The following is a 21,316-nucleotide window of genomic DNA, read 5'->3' on the forward strand; positions in this document are numbered from 1 at the left end:
TACTTGTCGTACTTTGAGGTACATTACTTGTGTTCCTGAAAGTTGTTTGAATTTCATTGGTAATTTTCTTTTGAGTTTTATTGAAGAATGTGATTAACGTATAGCTTATTTTCTCTGTCATCACTTCTCCTCTGTTTTTATGCTATTTTTATGCCGGCACACTAAACTCTTGGGTCCTCAGTATGCGAGAGTGCAGATAGGTCAGAAATCTTGCCCTTCAGTAGAGGTCCCGATGCTCTGGTAATGATTATCTGTTGACAAATGTGATGGATGCTGAAAGTGCCTGAACCCAAACAAGCGTGAGGAAGAACGCGAGAGAAAATCCAATATGTCCAAGGAGAGAAACCTCATAAAGGAGTGGCATATGGAGATGGAGAAATTCCCTCTGCCTTCCCTCCCTCCGTATCTCCCTCCTTTTTACACGCCTGTCGCTCTGATGAATATCATCCACGTACAGATCCACTGCAATCTTTCTTTCTTCCATCCCCTGCTGCATCATCTGCCCTCACCTCCAACTGTTCATTGTCCATCGATTCTCCATTGTTAGATTTACAAATCAGTGACTACGATTTTGCCAATTAGGACATGTTTCTGGATCAACCATGTTTGTTTGCCCTGGAATAACACTCCTGTGAAAATAAATTCTGCCCAGTCAGTCAACCAAACCCATTAATATGATATAATATAATATAATATAATATAATATAATATAATATCATAATATATATATAATTGTCAGTCCTCTGTCGTGTGTGTCATGTGTTTCTGCCTCATATGTGGTTTGTTTCCTGTCCTTGTTTAATGTGATCATTAGTTAATTCTTGTCCAGCTGTGTTTGTCTCATTAACTATGATTATGCTGTGTATTTATAGTACTGTCTTTTCAGTTCGATTTCGTCAGGTCTACTCGTTACTCCCCGGTGTTCCTGTCTGTGTCAACCTTGCCTTGTCTTGCCCTGCCTTGTTTGAACTCATTAAAGACTGTTATTTTGAGCTTACATCACACCGTGACAATAATATATACACACACAGCTCTTATTTTATTAAATAAAATGTTTAATGTATTAACATTATATACAGTATGTATATATATATATATATATATACACCAGAATGTTAAAGTATTTATTACATTATTTAATTATTTTTTTTTACTTCTAAAATTAAGTTAAAATCTGTATATTATAGAAAATACCAACTTTGTCAGAGTTGATGTAAAATTGACTATAATACTATTAATCTTGTGCAGAAATAACAATGTTTTTTTTTTTTTTTTGGAATAATGGTAGCACATCTGTGTCCCATCGTCTATTGGATGTGATGTAGCATTACTGCAGAAGACAAATGCATGTGTGCAATCTGTTCAAGAATGGGAACGTTCTTTCTTAATGAGCTTTTATCCAAGAGGACTAACATTTCTAGGAAAAATGCAAATTAATATATGCATAGTATTACAAAGAATTGTAATTATGTCACTTCAAGTGCATGCCTAATTTGCAATTATATGCTTTGAATTGTTTTTTTACCAGTCAGATCGTTGGTGGAGAGATTTTGGATTTCTGATGAAGATATAATCAGCAGGAATTTATTTTATGATTAAATCTGGATCAAATGCTATTAGATCTGAGTTGATCTGAAAAACTGAAAGGTTTTCAGCTAAAACAGTTTAGGTGCTTGAAATGTTGGTGTGAATGAGGTTAAGACCAAGTCCAAACCCCAGCCTTAAAGGCTATTAATATCACTCCCTATAATGTCTGATTGGTTGACGTTGATTCAGAAACACATTCTACTTGACAAAATCACAGTCTTTTAGTTCAAGCATATGCCGTATCACGGATTCCATTTTAGCTTGTCTCACACCAGCGTCTCACAACAGACCTCATAGTTAACCATCCCGGTTCTGTCTTCAGTCTGCCTCTGAAACAACAACAAAACTCTGTAAGAAAAATCTGATAACGATACTATGACTTTACTTGCCTGAGTTCTGACAGTACAATGATCAAGAAAGATGTGTTACACTACACTCGTTGTTATAGTTAGGTTTCCTCTAATTTATGCCTATTCACAGCTCTCACCTGCTAAGGCAGAAATGTTGTAATCAGTGCATAAAAAGGAGAATGGCCTCCAGTTCTGAAAGGATTTTTGATTAGGGCTGTTATGCGACGTGGTGTTGCCAGAGAAACGCATCATCAGACAGGCCGTGTTCGCTTAAAAGGGGCTCACATGCAAACCATCAACACTCAACTCAGCTGCTTAACAGACACAACTATCACTGTGCTCATCGCAACTCAACTTCTGTTCTCAAAATTGTGTGAAATCCATGGAAATCCGTAACTATTTTCCATTCTGGCAAATTGGTTGCTAAATTGTATGAATTTGTGCAATCTTATTTGTGTTTTCGTACAAACTGTTTAACAATTCCCTGCTTAACAGACACAGCTAAGACTGTTTTTGTCGCAACGCAACTTCTGTTCTAGAAATTGTGGATTTGATAAACATTTTTCACAATCTCAGCAGGAAAAAAAGTTCAAACATAAAGCAGAAAGACCAAGAAACTTTCATGGCAATGCAACTATTTTACGTTTTGGCGAATTAGTCACTAAATTTGTATGTATTTGTACAATCTTATTTGTTTTCATACAATCTAATTACAATACATTCATGGTTCGATTTAGGGATGATTCTCACCTGCTTAACAGACACAACTAACACCTTTTTTTAAACTCAACTCAACTTCTGTTTTCGAAATTGTGGATAGAGTTGCAGTTTTTCAATGAGCAGGGAAAAAAAAAAGTTCAAACAGAAGGAAAAAAGAAACCAAGACACTCTCATAGCAATTCATAACTATTTTACATTTTGGCAAATTGGTCACTAAATTTGTATGTATTTGTACAATCTCATTTTTTTGTTTTCGAACGATCTGCTTACGACCAATCGATGGTTAGGTTTAGGGATGGACCTTCACCTGCTTAACAGATACAACTAACACCAGTTTTATGTGACTCAACTTTAGTTCTCAAAATTGTGAATATAATTAGTTTTGCACAATCATAACAATAAATAAATAAAGACAGAAGGCAGAAGAAACATGAAGCTCTCATGGCAGTATGTAACTATTATATGTTTTATGTCACAAATTGGTCCCTAATTTTATGGATTCATACAGTTTCATTTGTGTGTTTTTGTGCAATCTGCTCACAATCCACTGTCGGTTTGCAATTGGAAGGATCAAGGATCACACAACATTTACGGCAATTCTTAACTATTATAGATTTTGGTGTATCGGTCACTAATTTTGTATGAATTCATACAATCTCATTTGTGCTTTTTGGTACGATCTGCTTATGATCCGCTGATGGTTAGGTTTAGGGGTGAACCAGACTGTATAGTAATAATAGATCAAAATAATGTATAGTAATTTATTTAGATTGAATTCCACTTAACCTAATTAGCTTTTGAGTTTACATCACAAATATATGTTGAGTTGAATTAACTTTTTAAAAATTTTTTGAGTTAAAGGAATGCGAATTGCACTGTTAGTGTGTGTGTGTGTGTGTGTGTGTGTGTGTGTGTGTTTGTGTTTGTGTGTGTGTGTTGATAAATATCTACAGTGCCAAGAAAAAGTATGTGAACCCATTGGAACTGGCTGGTTTTCTAAATTAATTGGTTATAAAATGTAAAGAAAACCAACCGATTCCAAGGGATTCAAATACTTTTTATTGCCAATGTATTTTAATAGATATTTTTCGCTCATGAATTCAGGTCCGTTTTTTTTTTTTTTTTTTTTTTTCTGAATATCAAAACACATCTATACACCACTGGAAACAATACAGCTGCATGTTTTCCAATGGCATTGTTCTACTCAAGTGAATACATTTAGCTGTTCTGTGATGGTGATGTGTTTGCTGTGGTGCACATGAACTGATGTTTAAATGGATAGTCTATGCATTTTGAATGCTATGTTTGCAGCTTCTTGTAGAGCAAGTGATTTTCGTATTTGTAGGGTATTTAAAAGTGTGTGTGTGTGTGTGTGTGTGTGTGTGTGTGTGTGTGTGTGTGAGTATGTTTGCATCCCAGTAGAAGCGATGGAGGACACACATTAGCTGTGCCATAGCAGATGTCACCAGGCACATGGTGGATGGCTCATAAATTATAAAGTCACCCTTTTTTCCCTCCCCCATCACATTTTCCTCATCTCATCTCGTTCCCCTATTTTCACTCCTCCATCTCCCCTCCTCAAATCTCTGTATCCCTCTGTTCCTGACTACCAGATTCATGTTAATTTGTATATTGGCCTAGTATTCAGGTTTTCTAATAAATATCTGTTTTCTAATAGATGTAATATATTCCTTTGATGTCAAAGCTGAATTGTTCCAGACTCTGGTGTCACATGATCCTTCAGAAATCAGAAATAGAAATTTGAGAAATATCAGAAATATACTGATTTGCTGCTCAAGAAACATTTCCTAGTATTATCAATGTTGAACTTTTTTTTTTTTTTTGTAAACTGTGACATGATTGTTTTAAAAAGTAGTGTACACTACATCTAGTTGAAAACTGTAAATCTTACTGGTAAACAGATCAAGAAACCTTACATTTTATACATTTTAATCAACTGCGCACAATGAAATAAATAATAAGGAAAGCTCTGAAATAAAAAAGATCCCTCACAACCTTGTTTACCTTTGCATCAGGCTAAATATAGCTGTAGAGTGACTTTATTTATTTCCTGCATGACTTCATTCTTCATCTTTCTCTGTGAACATAATCTTCTGTTGCTTTTTCTTTCAGAGAAACTGTAGCCAAATGGCGAACGAATACGACTGGACATTAACAATGATTTCACCAAAAAAATTTCACCAAGACTCATTTAAAAGATCTGACTTGATTCATGAATCAGATATCGCTATAGGATTAGTTTAAATATATAAAGCACAGTATATGTTTGGGTGTGAGGTTCAAAGTATGCATTAGTCTTCTTTAATAAGATAATCCATCTGATTTAAAAAAACAAACAACCAAACATTTAAGATAATTCCCCTTGAGTCGATGACTAGAGCTACTCTTCTTCACATTAAAGTAGTTATGAAGTAAAGGTAAAGTTATGATTTATAGCTCACCGTTCTTTCATATTTTAATTCTATCATTCTTTCTTTATCTTTCTTGTTTTCTCTTCATCCCCTCCCCCTGTGTTGTATGCTGTTTACTGATTATAGTGGCATTGGTTAAATTGGGGCAGAGCATTAGGCACTGATGCAGAAGAGACAGTGATGCAGACAGGATTCTCTCTCTCTCTTTCTCTCTCTCTCTCTCTCACACACACACACACACACACAGTCAGGCTCTTTCTCTCTCTGTCATGTGCAGTCTCTTGGCCCCTGGGCCTTAGATGAGGGGACACCAAGTGTCACACTGCAACATCTGTCTGCACAGTACCTCACACATTCCCAGCCTTTATCATTGTTTTATTATTTTCTGTTGTTCTTTTTTGATACAGTGGGCCCAAAAGTAGCATACTTGTGACCAGTTTGCCAATGCTCATGAATAACCTGGAAATAGTTGGGAATTTTAAAGTTGTGATTTTCAGCCTGAAAAGCCATGGTAATTAATAAATTCATAGACATGTTTGTAGTGTCGCTTTAATGGTCTTTTTCTAGCATGTTTTGCTTTAAAAATCAAATATATGTGGATCTTGCATACAGTAAAACTAAGCCATAGCACACAATGTCCGATTTGCAAACAAATTGTTCCTGTAAGTCGTTTATTTTCAGTGGGTCAGTAGAAATTATTCACAAACCAGTCTAAATTATTTACTAATTAATGTCTCTGAATGTAAATTAAATGTTATAAAATCCATCAACTACAGAATTCTTTAAAAAATATAGATTGATTAAAAAAGTGCAGGAAACAAATATGTATGAAAGTCACTGCATTAGATTCAAAATAGCAAAGAAAGCAACATTTTCATTTTTCAACTAACTAGCTAGTCAAAATTTTGAAAAAAAAAAAATCTTGGACACATTCTGATTCTCAAACTTTGTGGAACATTTTTATTGTTAATATCAAGAATTAAAAGTTTGGTTACTCTGCCAGGAGAGGTTTGTCAAATTAAGGTGAAATAACTTACAGCATATATCCATTGCAAGTCCTGTGACAAGTTCAGAAAAGGTTTCTTATATTTTGCAGATGTCATTTGTTTTTTATTTCTAATGCAATTTAACACATTTTAAAATGCAACTTGAGTGTCTGAATGGTTTTTGTGCCAATGTTTGTGGAAGAATGCACTTGTGAATGCAAAAGTGAAAAAGAATGCAAAAGTGCAATCGTAAGGCTGTTTAGAAGTTTGACTCAGTTCAAAAAAAGCTAATCTTAGCTTTTAAATCTTAAATGAAAAGAAAAAAAACTGGCATACTTAATCATAAGAACAATTAAACTTACGGAAGAAGTAGTGCAGTTCTCTGTGAGTGATGTTTTGGCTCCGTTGCCTCAGTGTAGGAGTCAGCCAGGCCAAACTTTCCTTGGCGAGACTCTGTATTGATTTGTGTGGGAATGGCCAGTGTGTATGTGTGTATATGTGTGTGTGTTTGTGTCTTGTATTCTGCACATTCATCCTACAGATTTAAGTCAATCTCACCAACCATTCCTACATCAATCACTGTCTGTTACATGCATGCACTGTACAGATTCATCTTGTCTTTAGTTCAACAGGCCTGGTTAGTTTATCAATAATTGATTTGCTGGTAAGATTTTTTTAGCAGCAAACACAGATTCATCAAATCAAATCAAATCCTGGTTGGTTGTTTTTTTTTCCTCCAGACTGTAGATAATCTGCTCATGTTTGGTGGTGTTATTTCTCTTTGGTGATGTGCATTAGATATGGATTCCTCTTTTCTGCTTCTTAAGGCCTGTGTCCATATCAATTATCAATGAGCCTTAATTATTCAACGACGGGACTCACAAAAGGACTGAAAATGTGTTTTGATGTTGTCAGCCACTTTTACGTATGAAGACGTATAATTTTATGTATGAAGACACAACAGCATGGAAGTCGAATTACACAAGGTATTTTTAACATCTCGATGGTTTCTCCAAGATAGCAATGAGATTAAATGGAGAGCCAAAGGAAAAGTGTAGAACAAAAAAGGAAAGAAAAAAAGAACCCCACCAGAACTTCATCTAGTTTCAGCAGAGATCCCATCCAAACCCAAACTTTGTTCAATCAAAAAAAAATTTATAGAAAAATAAAAATCTGAAAGTTGTTAAAAGTGAAAGTGAAAGTGAAGTGACATACGGCTACCTATGATGACCCATACTCGGAATTCATGCTCTGCATTTAACCCATCCAACGTGCACATACACAGCAGTGAACACACACACACCGTGAACACACACCCGGAGCAGTGGGCAGCCATTTATGCTGCGGCGCCCGGGGAGCAGTTGGGGGTTCGGTGCCTTGCTCAAGGGCACCTCAGTCGTGGTATTGAGGGTGGAGAGGGCGCTGGACATTCACTCCCCCCACCTACAATCCCTGCCGTCCCGAGACTCGAACCCGCAACCTTTGGATCACGAGTCCGACTCTCTACTTTCTGTACTTTCTGTACTGGAAGCTCCTAACACCAAGACAAATTCCTTGTGTGTGCAAACACACTTGGCAATAAAGCTCTTTCTGATTCTGATTCTGATTCTGATTCTAACCATATATATATATATATATATATATATATATATATATATATATATATATATATATGTATTTACTTGTATATACCTTTCAGTTCCATTCTTTCCTTTCTCCTTCTCCCTCTTCCTGCCAATACTGGTTAAAGCCTCTCCCACACTCAGAAGCCTAATTAGAATGGGCATAAATATTCAAGGGGTGCAATGTGAAAGAAAAGAGCGAGAGGGAAGGGGAAGGAGAACAAGAGAGGCCTTAACAGGAAGAACACAAGTGGAGGAAGTAGGTGCCAAAAGACTAGGGAAAAAAGACATAGAGAATGGAAATGAGAGGAGAAAGTGAAAAAAGTGTAATATGCTGAAGAAGAATGTTATTGGCCTCAGGTTGTTTCTAGAGAAACAACCTGTGATAGATAGATAGATAGATAGATAGATAGATAGATAGATAGATAGATAGATAGATAGATAGATAGATAGATAGATAGATAGATAGATAGATAGATAGATAGATAGATAGATAGATAGATAGACAGTTGTCTGTCTTGTATATATACTTACTTGTGAATATACCTTTTTTTGTTCAGACATAAGCAGCAGCTGAGGTTGAACATGGGCATCACAATTTCCCACTGTAACAAACAGGGAGAGGGATAGAAGGAGGAGGGAAAAGAGCGGCAGCTGGCATTTGACGGTGAAGCATGCCTTTTTAATGAGCATATTAGTCCTCCACAAACCCACTCTCCTCCAACCACTGCACAGAGAGAGAGAAAGAGAGAGAAACATAGAAAGAAGGGAATGTAGGAAAGGTGGTGGAAAATAAGTAATGTGAAAGGTCAAGGGGTGGAAGAGTGTGTGAAATGAGGAGGGTTTGGAAGAAGGGGAAAGTAAGAGAAGACCAAAATTTCACCAGTGAATAAGAAAAAAAAAATACAAAATTTGAAACTAAAATGGAGAGTTCACCTAAAAATTAAAACTGTCTTTTTATTTTTATGCTGAAAAACTTGTTCCACAGAAGAAGAAAAGTTGTACAGGTTTGGAATTGACATAAGGGTGAGTAAATGATGACAAAATTTCATTTTTGGGTTTACTTTCCATTTAAGATGTCTCCTGAGCAGTAAGGTGGTCCTCTTGGAACCCTACAAAGTGGCGACCTCCATCCTCATAGAGGGGTGGAGACCGGTAATAGCTACATGAGCCGACCTTCAGATGTGACAAACATCCTTCCCACCTCACATCAGCATCTCAGACATAACGTTTACATTGTCATTGAGAGCCTGCGAGGTGTCAGGCGTCTTTTATCAAAATATGCTTCTATTATTACAAGACACTTCAGGCTGCCCGTTTCCTCTCTGCTTTGAATGTGAATAGAGCTGAAATGAAGGAGAGGTATCATTCATAAGCGTAGATAGGGAAGGGGGGGCAATGAAGGAATGAGTGGCTATTGTCGGAGAGTGTAGATGTCCTATTGTCAGCCGCTGAGTAATTCTTTTGCGACGAAGAGAAAGGAGAAGAAAAGAAATGAGGGTGGTAGTGAGAGGTGCAGCAGAAAAGAGTGAGGGAGAGGGTGGTATTGGTTCAGCTGGAGCTCTGTTCATTCCCATTCATGCCCCAGTCAGATAGTTCAGTTAATACAGCATTCAATGAGGCCTTAAGATTTAGGAGGATGGGTGTTTTATTACAGTTCAATCTTAATTACTTCCTCGACACACACACGCCATACTGTGGGCAAATGTTAATTAATTGTGTGTTGTGGCTACACTGAAATGTAGTAAGTGTGTGTTTGCAGATGTGTGTGTGTGTGTGTGTGAGAGAGAGAGAGAAAGAGAGAGAGAGAGAGAGAGAGAGAGAGAGAGAGAATAGAGTGAAAAGAGTGGGAGACAGACAGATAGACAGATAGATAGATAGATAGATAGATAGATAGATAGATAGATAGATAGATAGATAGATAGATAGATAGATAGATAGATAGATAGATAGATAGATAGATAGATAGATAGATCTTCCTGTATGGCTAAGCAGGTTGTTGTTTTTGTCCTCTGCAGTATATTAGTGTTTGTGTTACTGTTGCTGGGTTGAGTTTTGCGACCATGTACCATATGTCACATTACTATTTAATTTAATATACACGGCAAACTTTTGGGCATCTCCATGACCTGGTGTAACATGATGTGGCATAGTGAGGTTAGGATTTGTGAGGTGTTATGTTTTAGTGGCGATATACCTCTGTTCCATTGTTTCTATGTAAAAGAGACTGTGTTGTGGACAGCTGCACTGTCTGTGTCTGTCCAAGGTGCTGAACTAGAGCAGCCCTGTGGAGAATTGTCGCTGTCCGTGGTTCTGACATGTTCTAATACTATATAAACACTCTCTACTCATCTGGTTCATCTCTATATCCTTAACCTGACCATCTCCTGTTTCCAGCCAAAGTGGGTTTATGGCTCATGAATCAGGCTGAAGACAGATTTGTAGGTTACATCGATGTATGTGAGTCACCAAAAGGCAATTAGATAGTGTGACCCCACTCCTACACAGTTATTTACACACTTTTTGTGGCGGTGTATATGTGTATGAATGTATAATTATGTATGTGTGAACAACATTGGTATCAAAAGCAAATTAAGTTTATCAGGGTGACTCTGCTCTGACCTTGGCGATGCAATGATGGCAGAATTTTGATCGTACATACACACGTACACACTCTCACACACATGTTGTGGCCTGGGGAACACATGTTTATAGTTGAACTCTCCACACTTAGCAATGTTTTATGCCTGCCCCCCGTGTCCTGTCATTAGGAAGAACCAGGACGGAGTAGGAACTCGGATGAATACTAACATGCATGCGTGGATTATATGGGGGACAGCTGGCTCTTTATTTGACCTTTCTAATTCTCAGAAAGCAAATTCAAAATTCTGTCTTAGTTTTATGTAATCTAGTTAGGCTTCGTTGTGTTTCACATTAAATCAGGACAAGTGTTTTTTAATGTTACAGGGCATCCTCCACTTTGGTCACTATCCAAATCAGCAGCCCTAAAATTATCACAGACATTTTATTAGCCTTTTGTGGCCTTACATGTCTGATTTTCAAAGAATGAATCTTGATTTTGCCCCTGGCCCCTCACATGGACTTGCATAGACCCACCCAGGACAAGTAATGTAGGACATCTTCAGACGCCTAGAAGGTTAAATAGAAGGAAAGAGTTTTCGAAAGTGAGGCTATGTTCACACTGTAAGTTTTTGGGAAGGCCAACAGCTTTTACTTAAAGATGTGAGAATTAAGATGTCCTGTTCACACAGCATCTAAGAATAGCAACTCTAACGCTATCTATATGAACATGCAAGTCAAGCTTGTATTCTGTGTATGTCAATCACTTTTAACCTATGACAGTGACTAAAGTAATATCAAATAAGCTGGCATCTATAAAACTGGAAAGTCTTATCACAGATGACACAAGAAGAGTCCAATTGAGACAAGAGACCGTCCATAAAATCTTAATTAACCAACAGCAGCTTTTATACCTGAATTAGTGAGGAGTATTTGAGTCAAGTGCAGACCTCAAAACTGATGGGTGAAGCTTTGGTGGAAGATAGTGACTGGATCTAAAACAGGGGTCCAAAACTTAGTTTTCAGAGGGCCACAACCCTACAGAGTTTAGCTTCAACCCTGATTAAACACACCTAACGCATCTACTCAAGTCCTTAAGGGTTAATTGAAAACTATAGGTATGTATGTTGGAACGGTGTTGTGGTCCTCCAGGAACTGAGTTTTCCCCATTTGATCTAAAACCTTCAGATGACTCAGCCCCTATATCCAAAACCAAACATAAAAGCATGCAACACATACAGTACGAGACGTGTGTGTCCACCAAGTGGCTCTCTCACACTAAATGACATGACAGATAATTAGTTGTCCACTCTGCTCACACTAACACAGCAGGGGCTCACCAAAAATAAAACTGTGACTCTTGAAAATGTATGTAAATAACCAATCTGCGTGTGAATGCAACTGTATTAACAAATCAAATACAGGAGTAACATCCGTATTCTGTTACTGTGAGAACGTGTCCGCAGAGTTCACCCACTCATATGTGACTCGGGTTCTCAAGAACAGTGAGTTGGAAGGTTGGAGTATGGAGACGAGGAGAACAGCAGGAGCTAAAGAACAGCACAACTAGAGAACACAGGCTGAAGTTGGACAAGAGTGGGTGGGAAGTAAAGAGTGACAGCAGGGAAGTGGAGAGAAGAGGTAGATGCAGGGAAAGGCACAAGATATGTGTGGTGCATTGGTTAAAGAAATCTGCTTCCTTCCTCAAATGTACCTGCAAACTCTCTGTTTCAGTAAAGTACAAGAGAGAACACTATATGTGAATATAGTCCGAGCTAAAGGGCATTGTTAGGCATGACATACAGGGGAGCTTCTGCAACCTCTTCAGGCATGACTATATTCACAATGTAGCACAACTCCAGTGCCTTATTACGTAACTTAAATGATTACAACACAAACAATTAAGGGCAGAAATTTATATTGAAAAAATTAATTTAGTGCCGTCCTTCAACAGGAAGATACAGTAGTTCCTGACATGCAGACTAAGCTTAATAGTTGGCCACTAACACCTTGTCTACACTGGGGTGTCATTTTGAGACTGTCTATACTGAATGTCAAACAAAAATTCCAAATCCATTTGTACTGTTGTTGGAAGTAGCACAAGAGTATGTCAAAAATAGATGGTGTAGACATGGTGTAAGAGTGCAGTGCAGTCACACTGTACACAGAAGGTGATAAGCAAGTGTTTCACATCAAAGGTGTTTGACCAGTCAAGGTCTAGAACTGTCAGATGTTATATCCAGTTCATTTTATAACTGATCTAGACATTTTTCTCAAAGAATTATACCTCATGCATCCAGCATAAGGGCCTATCTCGTGTGTAAAGGGTGATTTGTTATAAGACAAGGCCAGGTGAGTGGGAACTCTAGAGTCATCTCTGGATATGCCATATTGCATCAAGGAAGATTCGGTTGAGGCTTTCTTACAAAACCAGCAGTGCAGTGTGTGTTTGAGCATGACTGTTTCAGTGAAAAAAAAAAATTGAGTCGACAATAGAGCCTTTTTCGCTTCATCTCTCCTTCTCTGTCCCATCACCAAGTGTCTTCCTTCACTTTGTGACATTGTTTTTATCTTTGATCCCTCTCGCTCTCTTAGCTCTCTTGATTTTTGTCAGCTCTCCTTCGTTAACCGTATTCTGTATCGACAAGACGTTGAGTCCCACCCGCAGCCAATCAGAGCACCGGCTGGCCTGTCTCTCCGTGTGCCAGGCTTTCGGCGCGTGCCCTGGTAGCCCGTTTGTGGCTTAACGAACAAACGAGCATTAGCATCCCCTCCGTTTACACCCCTCCTCGCCAGCCTTCCCATCATCCCTCCCTCTTTCTCTCGCTCCGTTTTTTGCACATGCCACCGCAGCGCCCCCTAACCCACGTCACGTGAGCGCAGGGGCCCTAGCAACAGCAAGAGAGAGAGGGAAAAGTGGAGCGAGAGAGGGAAAGAGGGAGGGGGAAGAGACGCAGAGCATTAATAAGTAATGGGCCGAACAGTTTGAAACCCGGTCCTCGTTAGCATTGCAGCGGCGCCATCATTTGCATGGGAGCTCCTAGAGCAAATTCAACAACAGCTTCAACCCACACCCCTCTCTTTTTGTTTCTCTCTCCCTCCATCTTCATGTGTCTATCGTTCTGTCATCACGCATTCTCCTTCCAACTGTCTCTTTCTCTTATTTTATTTGTGATATTTCGGTATTTCTCTTCTCTCATCTCGTGAGCGTCTTCTTCCTCTTTTCCCTTCTGTTGTCATTCTGTCATTCTCCGCCCCTTCCTCAGAGTCTCCTGGCATCTGCATGTTCCGATTTTCTTTTTGTTGTTGTTCTATTTTCCACACTGTTGTGTGTTTCACATTACTATTCGTATCCTCTATTATTCTGTTTTTTTTTTTACCTTGAAAATGATGGCAGGAAAATGGCGGCTTTACTTCCGGTGGGGTAATATATTTAGACCACATTTTGCACTCACACAGTCCTGTGCTGAGAGAGTGAGAGAGTTTGCCTGCCCTCCTGACATCCCGTAACAAAACACATTCTCGAACATGTATACAAACCTCTTTTCTCTTTATGTGTGTGTGAGTGTGGTTCTCTGGCCTTTGGGAGTCTGTGTAGAGTGAGATGTAACTGGAAGGTTGCCATGCTCCACACATAAATCCAACTCCATATTTTTTTTTCTTCCATCGGTCTGACATGATGCCCCAGGCTGCCCACGCTACACACTCTAGCACTACCACAGAACCGTGTATGTGTGTGGTACACTCAAGCCCTTGTTTTAGACAGACCTTACATGCCCCTCTTTAATCCTCCATGCACACACACACATACACACACCTCAAGGCGAAGGAAGACTAGACAAGAATTGATCTACACTCCCAAACAGAACTGATCGCAAGGAGACCTGGGACTAATATGTGCATAGCTCTGTCTGCCTCTCTTTTAATCCATCAATCTCCATTTTTAAACCTGTACACCCAGTGGGTCACTTCTTCTGTGAAGTCAAATGCGAGTCTTATGTACAGTCACACACAGACAGGTATGTGCTCTGTTCTGAGAAGCAAGGTAATAACCAAATAAATGACTTTTAAGATATCGGAACCATGGCTTAGCAGTGCGTTTGACTGTGGTGTTCATATGGACAGTGTGGGTTTGAATATGACTTACAACATTTCCCTATGCCATTCCTCCTCCTCATTTTAGTTGTATAAGTCAAAATGTAAAATGTAGACAAATTGTTTGACTGCTCTTCACACAAAGCTATAATTTCACTTTGATTTACTTATTTAGATTAGAGAAAAGGACAGTGTGAACATTATGCAAAATGTCTTCTTTTGTGTTCCTCAGAATAAATTGATTTGGAACAACATGAGGAAATGGTAACCGAATTGTTATCAGTTTAATATTTCACTTCATTTGTGCAACAATTTTACAGCTAAGAAAATAAATAAGGCAGAGTGAAAATGAAAAAGAGTGAGAGAAAGACAGACCTTGTGTCCCTGGCTGCTGATATTTAATTTACCAGTCTTCACAATGAGAGAGATCCAAGTGATTGCGATTAAACCAAAACTACTCACTGACTACCTCTCTTTTGCTCGCTCGCCCTCCCTCCCTGGTCTCTCGCTCCGGGTGAAATGTTGTGACAGCGTTGCGCTGATGTTGTATGGGGTTAAAGTCACCAAGTGCATATTATCCTGTAAGGCTTAATATGCAGGTTGAAGCGCGAGGGCCGACTCTTAAATTACAGTTTGCCGGGCCTAGCACTCAGCATGACAACAATACCCACACAGACACTGTGTTACGTCTATACACACACACACTTATACACACGTGTGCTCATGCTTAGCTGTCGTACGAATATTCATTCAGCAATATATTTTTGTGACGCAAATAATCATGCATCCATACACATACAGGCAATGCTGTGCACACATACTTCATTTCATTGTCTTATCACATGGCCATGACATTCACACAGACGCACGCTGAATTTATCTTTGTTTCCAGCCATTGTCTTTGTTTGTCTGTAGCTACTATCTGTGTGTGTGTGTGTGTGTGTGTGTGTGTGTGTGTGTGTGTGAGTGAGCTGCTTGTTATAGTGATGGAGTGTGTGTGTGGGCTGCCGAGTCAAGCCTGTCCTCTCCGCTTTCATAAATCTGCGTTGGATGAAGCTCTCGAGCCATAAAACCCATCGATCGCCATCCTTCACACACACACACACTTTCTTTCCACAGGGTAATCCTGCTTTCTATAGGAACGTTGTGTCTTGTTGAGTGAGTTTTGAATGCACAAGTGTGTCCTAATATACAGGGATAAACAAGACACATGGCAGTCAACTAATGATACCTCAGCACAAATATATAAAGACATCTTCACGTTTTTAATGAGTCACAGTGTGAATATGACTCCAGATGTTGGCCTATAGCTGAAGGTTTGTTCTTAAAATGTGTTTATATCTGTGTTTGCGTCAGACAGAGTGTGTTTTGTGAGTATTTATATTTCCAGTTCAGTTAGTTTTCTCATAACGGTGCTCTTGGCCCAATCCACATGCCCTGCCTGCCTGGAGAAACTAGGACACACACACACAGGGACTGATTGACTGTTCTCACACACTAACATACTTTGCTGTTGTTATTGTGTCCAGTGATGTGCAGTTTAGCAGAACACACACACACTCTGCTTTTACACTCTACACACACCTAAGTCATCCCAAAGGAACATTTTATTGCTTTGAGGTTACTCTTTTATAGCTCAGGAGACATCTCAGTTGTTTCAATTAAGTATCAACTTCATCTTATATGTTTCTGATGGTGTTTCTCAGGACAAAAACCTGAGAAGACATTTTGCCCCCTAGGAGAAACAATGTAGAAACTGATCTCATCGTTCAGATTCAAATAGTGTGTTCTAAACATGAAAACAAAAACACACAATCAACACATCAAACATCTTATTTGTGAACTTTTAAAAGTTTTTTTGTATGTGTGTCAGAAACATTCACAGCTAAAATGTACTTAACTGAATAATAAGGACACTTACTTCTGGCTCCTGGGCGAGTGCTACATTGTAAAATACGGCCTTCATGAAAGTACAGATAAATCAGAGTGAGGCCTCGTTGATGTGAAGTGACCGTGACAGTAATATACTGTTACAATAACATACACATCAAATATTAAAACACTCTCTCTTTCTTACTTTGTAATGGATTACTTGCTGTAGCCTTCACAAATCTGTTAGTTTTTGAATGTGGTGACTATAAACACATTTCTGAATGATTTATAATTCAGTGGACAAGCAAAAAAAAGGACAGAGTATGTCCTTTCTTTACCAGCTATAACTTTTGCATTTTTGAAAAAGTCCAATGATGGACTATGTGACTGAATTGAATATCTGATCTGTGGTTGAAGAGTTGCATATGAAGTTGGTATTAAATGGACTTTTGAAAATCGTCTTTTTGTCGGCCACTGAAATACATGTGCATATATCACCTCTTCTCCTCTTTCTTCAGGTAATAGGTTTTTCCTGACGTCATATGGGGCTCTCTACATATCTGACGTTCAGAAAGAAGATGCCCTCTCGACCTACCGCTGCATCACCAAGCACAAGTACAGCGGAGAAACCAGGCAGAGCAATGGGGCTCGTCTCTCTGTGCTGGGTGAGTGTGTCGGTTTATATCGGTTTGCTGGGCAGTTGACACATCTTTGTCATATTTGTCAATCCTAATGCACCAAGAATATTCTCATAATTGGATTTGCATTGAGATTTATGTCATCCATTTTTAAAGAGAGTGTGCCCTGCGTTTTAATTGTATATATATTTTTCTACTTATGATGTTAGTCAATGGTTCTTACAGAATTTTTTCTTCATTTTCTGCATTTTCTTCCACTTATCTGAACATTAATTGGGCAGTTTTGCTACTGTAGCTTTAAGGCTTATGTATGTAAATGACAATACATTAATTGGCAAGAATTGCTTGGTCTTTTTTTAAAGAATTTTCTCTCTGTCCTTAGACCCCACTGAAACCCCGCCCTCTGTGATGGACAGTTTCCAGTCAGGAGAAGTACAAGTGGGGCGAAGCATAGAGTTGCCCTGCATCGCCTCTGGTTACCCCAACCCCACCATCCGCTGGTTGAAAGATGGGAGGCCACTTCCTGCTGACTCCCGCTGGACACGGCGACTAACTGGGCTCACAATCAGCGACCTCCGTCTGGAAGACTCTGGAAACTACATCTGTGAAGTCACCAACAGCTTCGGCTCCAAAGAGGTCACAGGACACCTTAATGTCATCGGTGAGGAGAAAAGAAATAAAGGGCAAAAGGGAAAGAGGGGAGGTACAAGAAAAAGGACTGGTGATAGGACAGGAGTAAATGTTGAAAGATGTCACCAGTAAACTGCTGGTGAGGGTAAAAGACAAGCTTTTCAAAAGATCCTTAACTTATCTTCACCTTGCCATAGATTCAAGCAAGATATATTCTTTGATCAACGTCCTTGTAGGTCCCACATTCCTTTCAACTTGTATTTTAAGGTTAGGCATACAGGGCTGTGATTGGACCTTAAACATCACTCTTATGAGCCTGATATCTGAGTAAGGATTGTGCTCGCTACTTGGAATCTTCTTTCAGAACCAACTAAATATCTAGGGACATTTCCTACTTGGCAGAATCTTATGACCCATTTCACCTCATTAAGTAGGACATATTCCTGGATCAACATCATTGTGCAGGAACAACTATTAAACAGTACTTAAGTTATGTATGGGAAAAGAGCTGGTTGGAGCTTTCAACTTCTTTCTGGAGCTTCTTTCTTTTCAACCTATAGTAAAAGTAGGATTATAACTATATTTATTTGACTTTTATGTTCTTACAGAACTAACAAAAGGTCCAGGAACATGTCCAACTTCAAAGTCATGGCCACCTAGTCTATTCCCCAAAGCAGAAACCAAAAACTAATGGCAGGTGTCCTAATCCTCGTTCCAAGAGATCAACCTTCCTAGGTTTAGTTCTAACCTTGCTTCCAATGAACCTACATAACCTACATGCAATTTTCAACTAAACCCAAGGGAATTGATTACCTGGCTCAGGTTTATTGGAGTTGGAACTAAGCTCTGCAGGATGGTTGTTGTTCCTGAACAGGGATGAGGACATTTGCCCCAGGATTTTGGCTTGTCCTATGGGAGTACCCACCGTTCATAGTACTGTAGAAAGGTTGACCCAAGAATTAAAACCTTGAGACCAGTGGATCTGGGTTATGGGGGGAATGAAGGGATGGAGGGAATGGTTAGTCTTTCTCTTACAAAGTCCTGGAATATCCATACCTTTTCATCCAAAGGAGAGTGTCCAGGTCATGTTGGAGATATCAAATGGAGTATACCAGGGAGTGAGTAAGCAAGAAGCACATTTGGGTTTAAGAGATGCTGGCACACTGGTCGGCCTCTGCCACCTTCTTGTTGACTTGCAGAGAAAATAATATGAGAAGACAGGAAGACTGTTCTGGCCTCTCCAGTCTGACCCCTGTTCCACCAGAAATGTGTGTGTGTTTTCAAGCAGGCTTGGGGAGGGATCTTAGACCAGGAAGAGGGGGATAGAGGAAGGGGAGGTGGGGTGGACATTTGGACGTTTAGCCGGTGGGCACATCACACCGGTGTGCTCACACAGATTCTGACAGAACAGGAGGGGAGGAGGGCACACACACATACATACCCAGACAGACACATCATCACACACAGAGGCTGCCAGCACATAACACCAGCTGCCTTATTGCTCACTGACATTTTCTCTATCTATCTATCTATCTATCTATCTATCTATCTATCTATCTATCTATCTATCTATCTATCTATCTAGACACCATAATTACAATTTTTAGACAAAACTTTACCCTCAGACTCAAATGATATTTTTCACTCTTTCACTCTGACTTTTTCTTTCTCCACAGAGCCTCTGAGAGTTACATTATCCCCCAAGAACCTGAAAACAGGCATCAGCAGCACAGTGATTCTGTCCTGTGCCGTTCAGGGCTCGCCCCACTTCACAGTCTCCTGGTTTCGCAACACAGAACCCATCGTGCCTGACCAGCACTTCTCCATCCAGGGAGCCCACAACGAGACTCTGTTCATCACGGCAGCCCAAAAAAGACACTCAGGGGCATATCAGTGCTTCGCCACCCGCAAGGGTCAGACCGCACAGGACTTCTCCATTATACTGCTTGAGGGTGAGTGGAAAGAGTGGATAATGGGATAGCGCTGAAGGTTGTGGTTCTGATTCTAACTCTGCAATGTAAGTTCCAAATTTAGATTACAATGACTTTTAAGCAAGTTACACTGTGTCCTACACAAGCACTACAAGAGTTTTTCAGTTATATAAAAAATTGTCCTTGCTCTTCCAAGCTTTATAATGGCATGGGCCCTTTTTGTTCAACAGTCCAAAAGTAGTAAAATAAAATGAATCCCTCCAAATCAAAGTGTGCCTCACTCGCTCCGGGGGGTCAAAGGCCTCCTGTAGCAAATCAATGTGTTTTTGTAAGAAAAATATCCATATTTAAAACGATATGAACAGCTTTCTTTCACTTCGGCTAACTGTCATAGGCAGAAGTCATTCCGGCGGATATAAGCCAAGAGGAGACTGGTTTTCCTTTTGTTCAAGTAAGGAAACTTTGCTTCCTTTGCTTTCGCGAGACTCACACACACATGCGCTATGCCTATGTCCGGCAGCATCCGCCAGAAAGGCAGTCTCTCGTGAAAACGTGTACAACAGTTAGCGGAAAAACTGAACTGTTTATATAGTTTTAAATATGGATATATTTTTTTTTACAAAAACGCATCAATTCGCTACAGGAGGCCTTTATTCACCCCCCGGAGCCGTGTGAGGCATGTTTTAATATGGATGGGTGTGCTTTATTCGACTATTTGACCTTTGGACTGTTGAACAAAAACACTCACCCATGCCATTATTAAGCTTGGAAGAGCAAGAACAATATAACTCCGATTGGATTCTTCTGAAAAAAGAAAGTCATATACACCTTGGATGCCTTGAGGGTGAGTAAAACATAGGCTAATTTTCATTTTTGGGTGAACTGTTCCTTTAATGAATGAGAAACACTGCACAAAGCAACAACAGAATATATTTGACGTTTAATATGCTGTACATAAACTATTAGAAACCAAGCAACTGAAATGAAAAATTAAGAATGGGTATTCATACTGACCGTGATTTGCAGCAACAAAGCAATTTTCAAAATTATTTCAAAATATATGACTATTAAAAATTAGGACTAACAGAATGAAATAATTGTGCTCAATTAATTTGTGACATTTTTAGAAATCAGGATAAAACAGTAATAATACATATTATGTGTTTTATTCATTTATTTTTTATTTCGCTGAAATTATCCACGGACCCTCAAACACCCTCTTGTAGGGGTCCCCAGGTGTATACTTCTGGAATAAGTTAACTTGCCTTTTGTGATTTTGTGCAATTAAATGAACTTCAGACAAAACATTCAAGAATTCTGTTTATTATTAATCACATTCAACCACACTCAACATTACTTGCTTTTTCCACATCATATTTCATTAGGACACAGTGTCATTCAGAGGCAAGACAACATTAGTGACATAAAATTTACCACTTTTGAACTCCTCTTGAAAAATTGAGCTGTTCTTATGAAATAAACATTTCAGCAGTGCACCATTCTGAAGTCTTCTATCTGTATTCCGCTCTCTTTTTCCTGTCAGACGGCACCCCACGGATTGTCTCATCTTTCAGTGAGCGCGTAGTAGCCCCGGGCGAGCCCTTCTCTCTCATGTGCGCGGCCAAAGGCGCTCCACCCCCCACCATCACCTGGACGCTGGACGACGAGCCGGTAGCGCGGGACTCGGCGCACCGGGCCAGCCAGTACACGCTCTCCGACGGCTCCACTGTCTCGCACGTCAACGTTACCAACCCCCAGATCCGCGATGGGGGCGTGTACCGCTGCGCCGCACGCAACTCGGCCGGTAGCGCCGAGTACCAAGCGCGCATAAACGTAAGAGGTGCCTGTCTACTTTTCAATCTCAGACGTTTAG

General features: G+C 39.5%; 1 protein-coding gene across 5 annotated transcripts in view; it reads left to right on the forward strand.

The window, feature by feature from the left end:
- The window catches only part of LOC306851356 (cell adhesion molecule DSCAML1-like), a gene marked incomplete at both ends in the record, with an annotated part of 131,642 nt that overhangs the window by 71,331 nt on the left and 38,995 nt on the right, over positions 1-21,316 (forward strand). For all 5 annotated transcript variants that reach the window (XM_079387525.1, XM_079387526.1, XM_079387527.1 and 2 more), the window contains 4 exons: positions 16,763-16,909; positions 17,265-17,543; positions 19,189-19,464; positions 20,987-21,283. In XM_079387525.1, the coding sequence (XP_079243651.1) occupies positions 16,763-16,909; positions 17,265-17,543; positions 19,189-19,464; positions 20,987-21,283 (999 nt within the window). The remainder of the gene's footprint in view (positions 1-16,762; positions 16,910-17,264; positions 17,544-19,188; positions 19,465-20,986; positions 21,284-21,316) is intronic.

Source organism: Barbus barbus (assembly GCF_936440315.1).
Source record: "Barbus barbus genome assembly, chromosome: 31".
Taxonomy (NCBI): domain Eukaryota; kingdom Metazoa; phylum Chordata; class Actinopteri; order Cypriniformes; family Cyprinidae; genus Barbus; species Barbus barbus.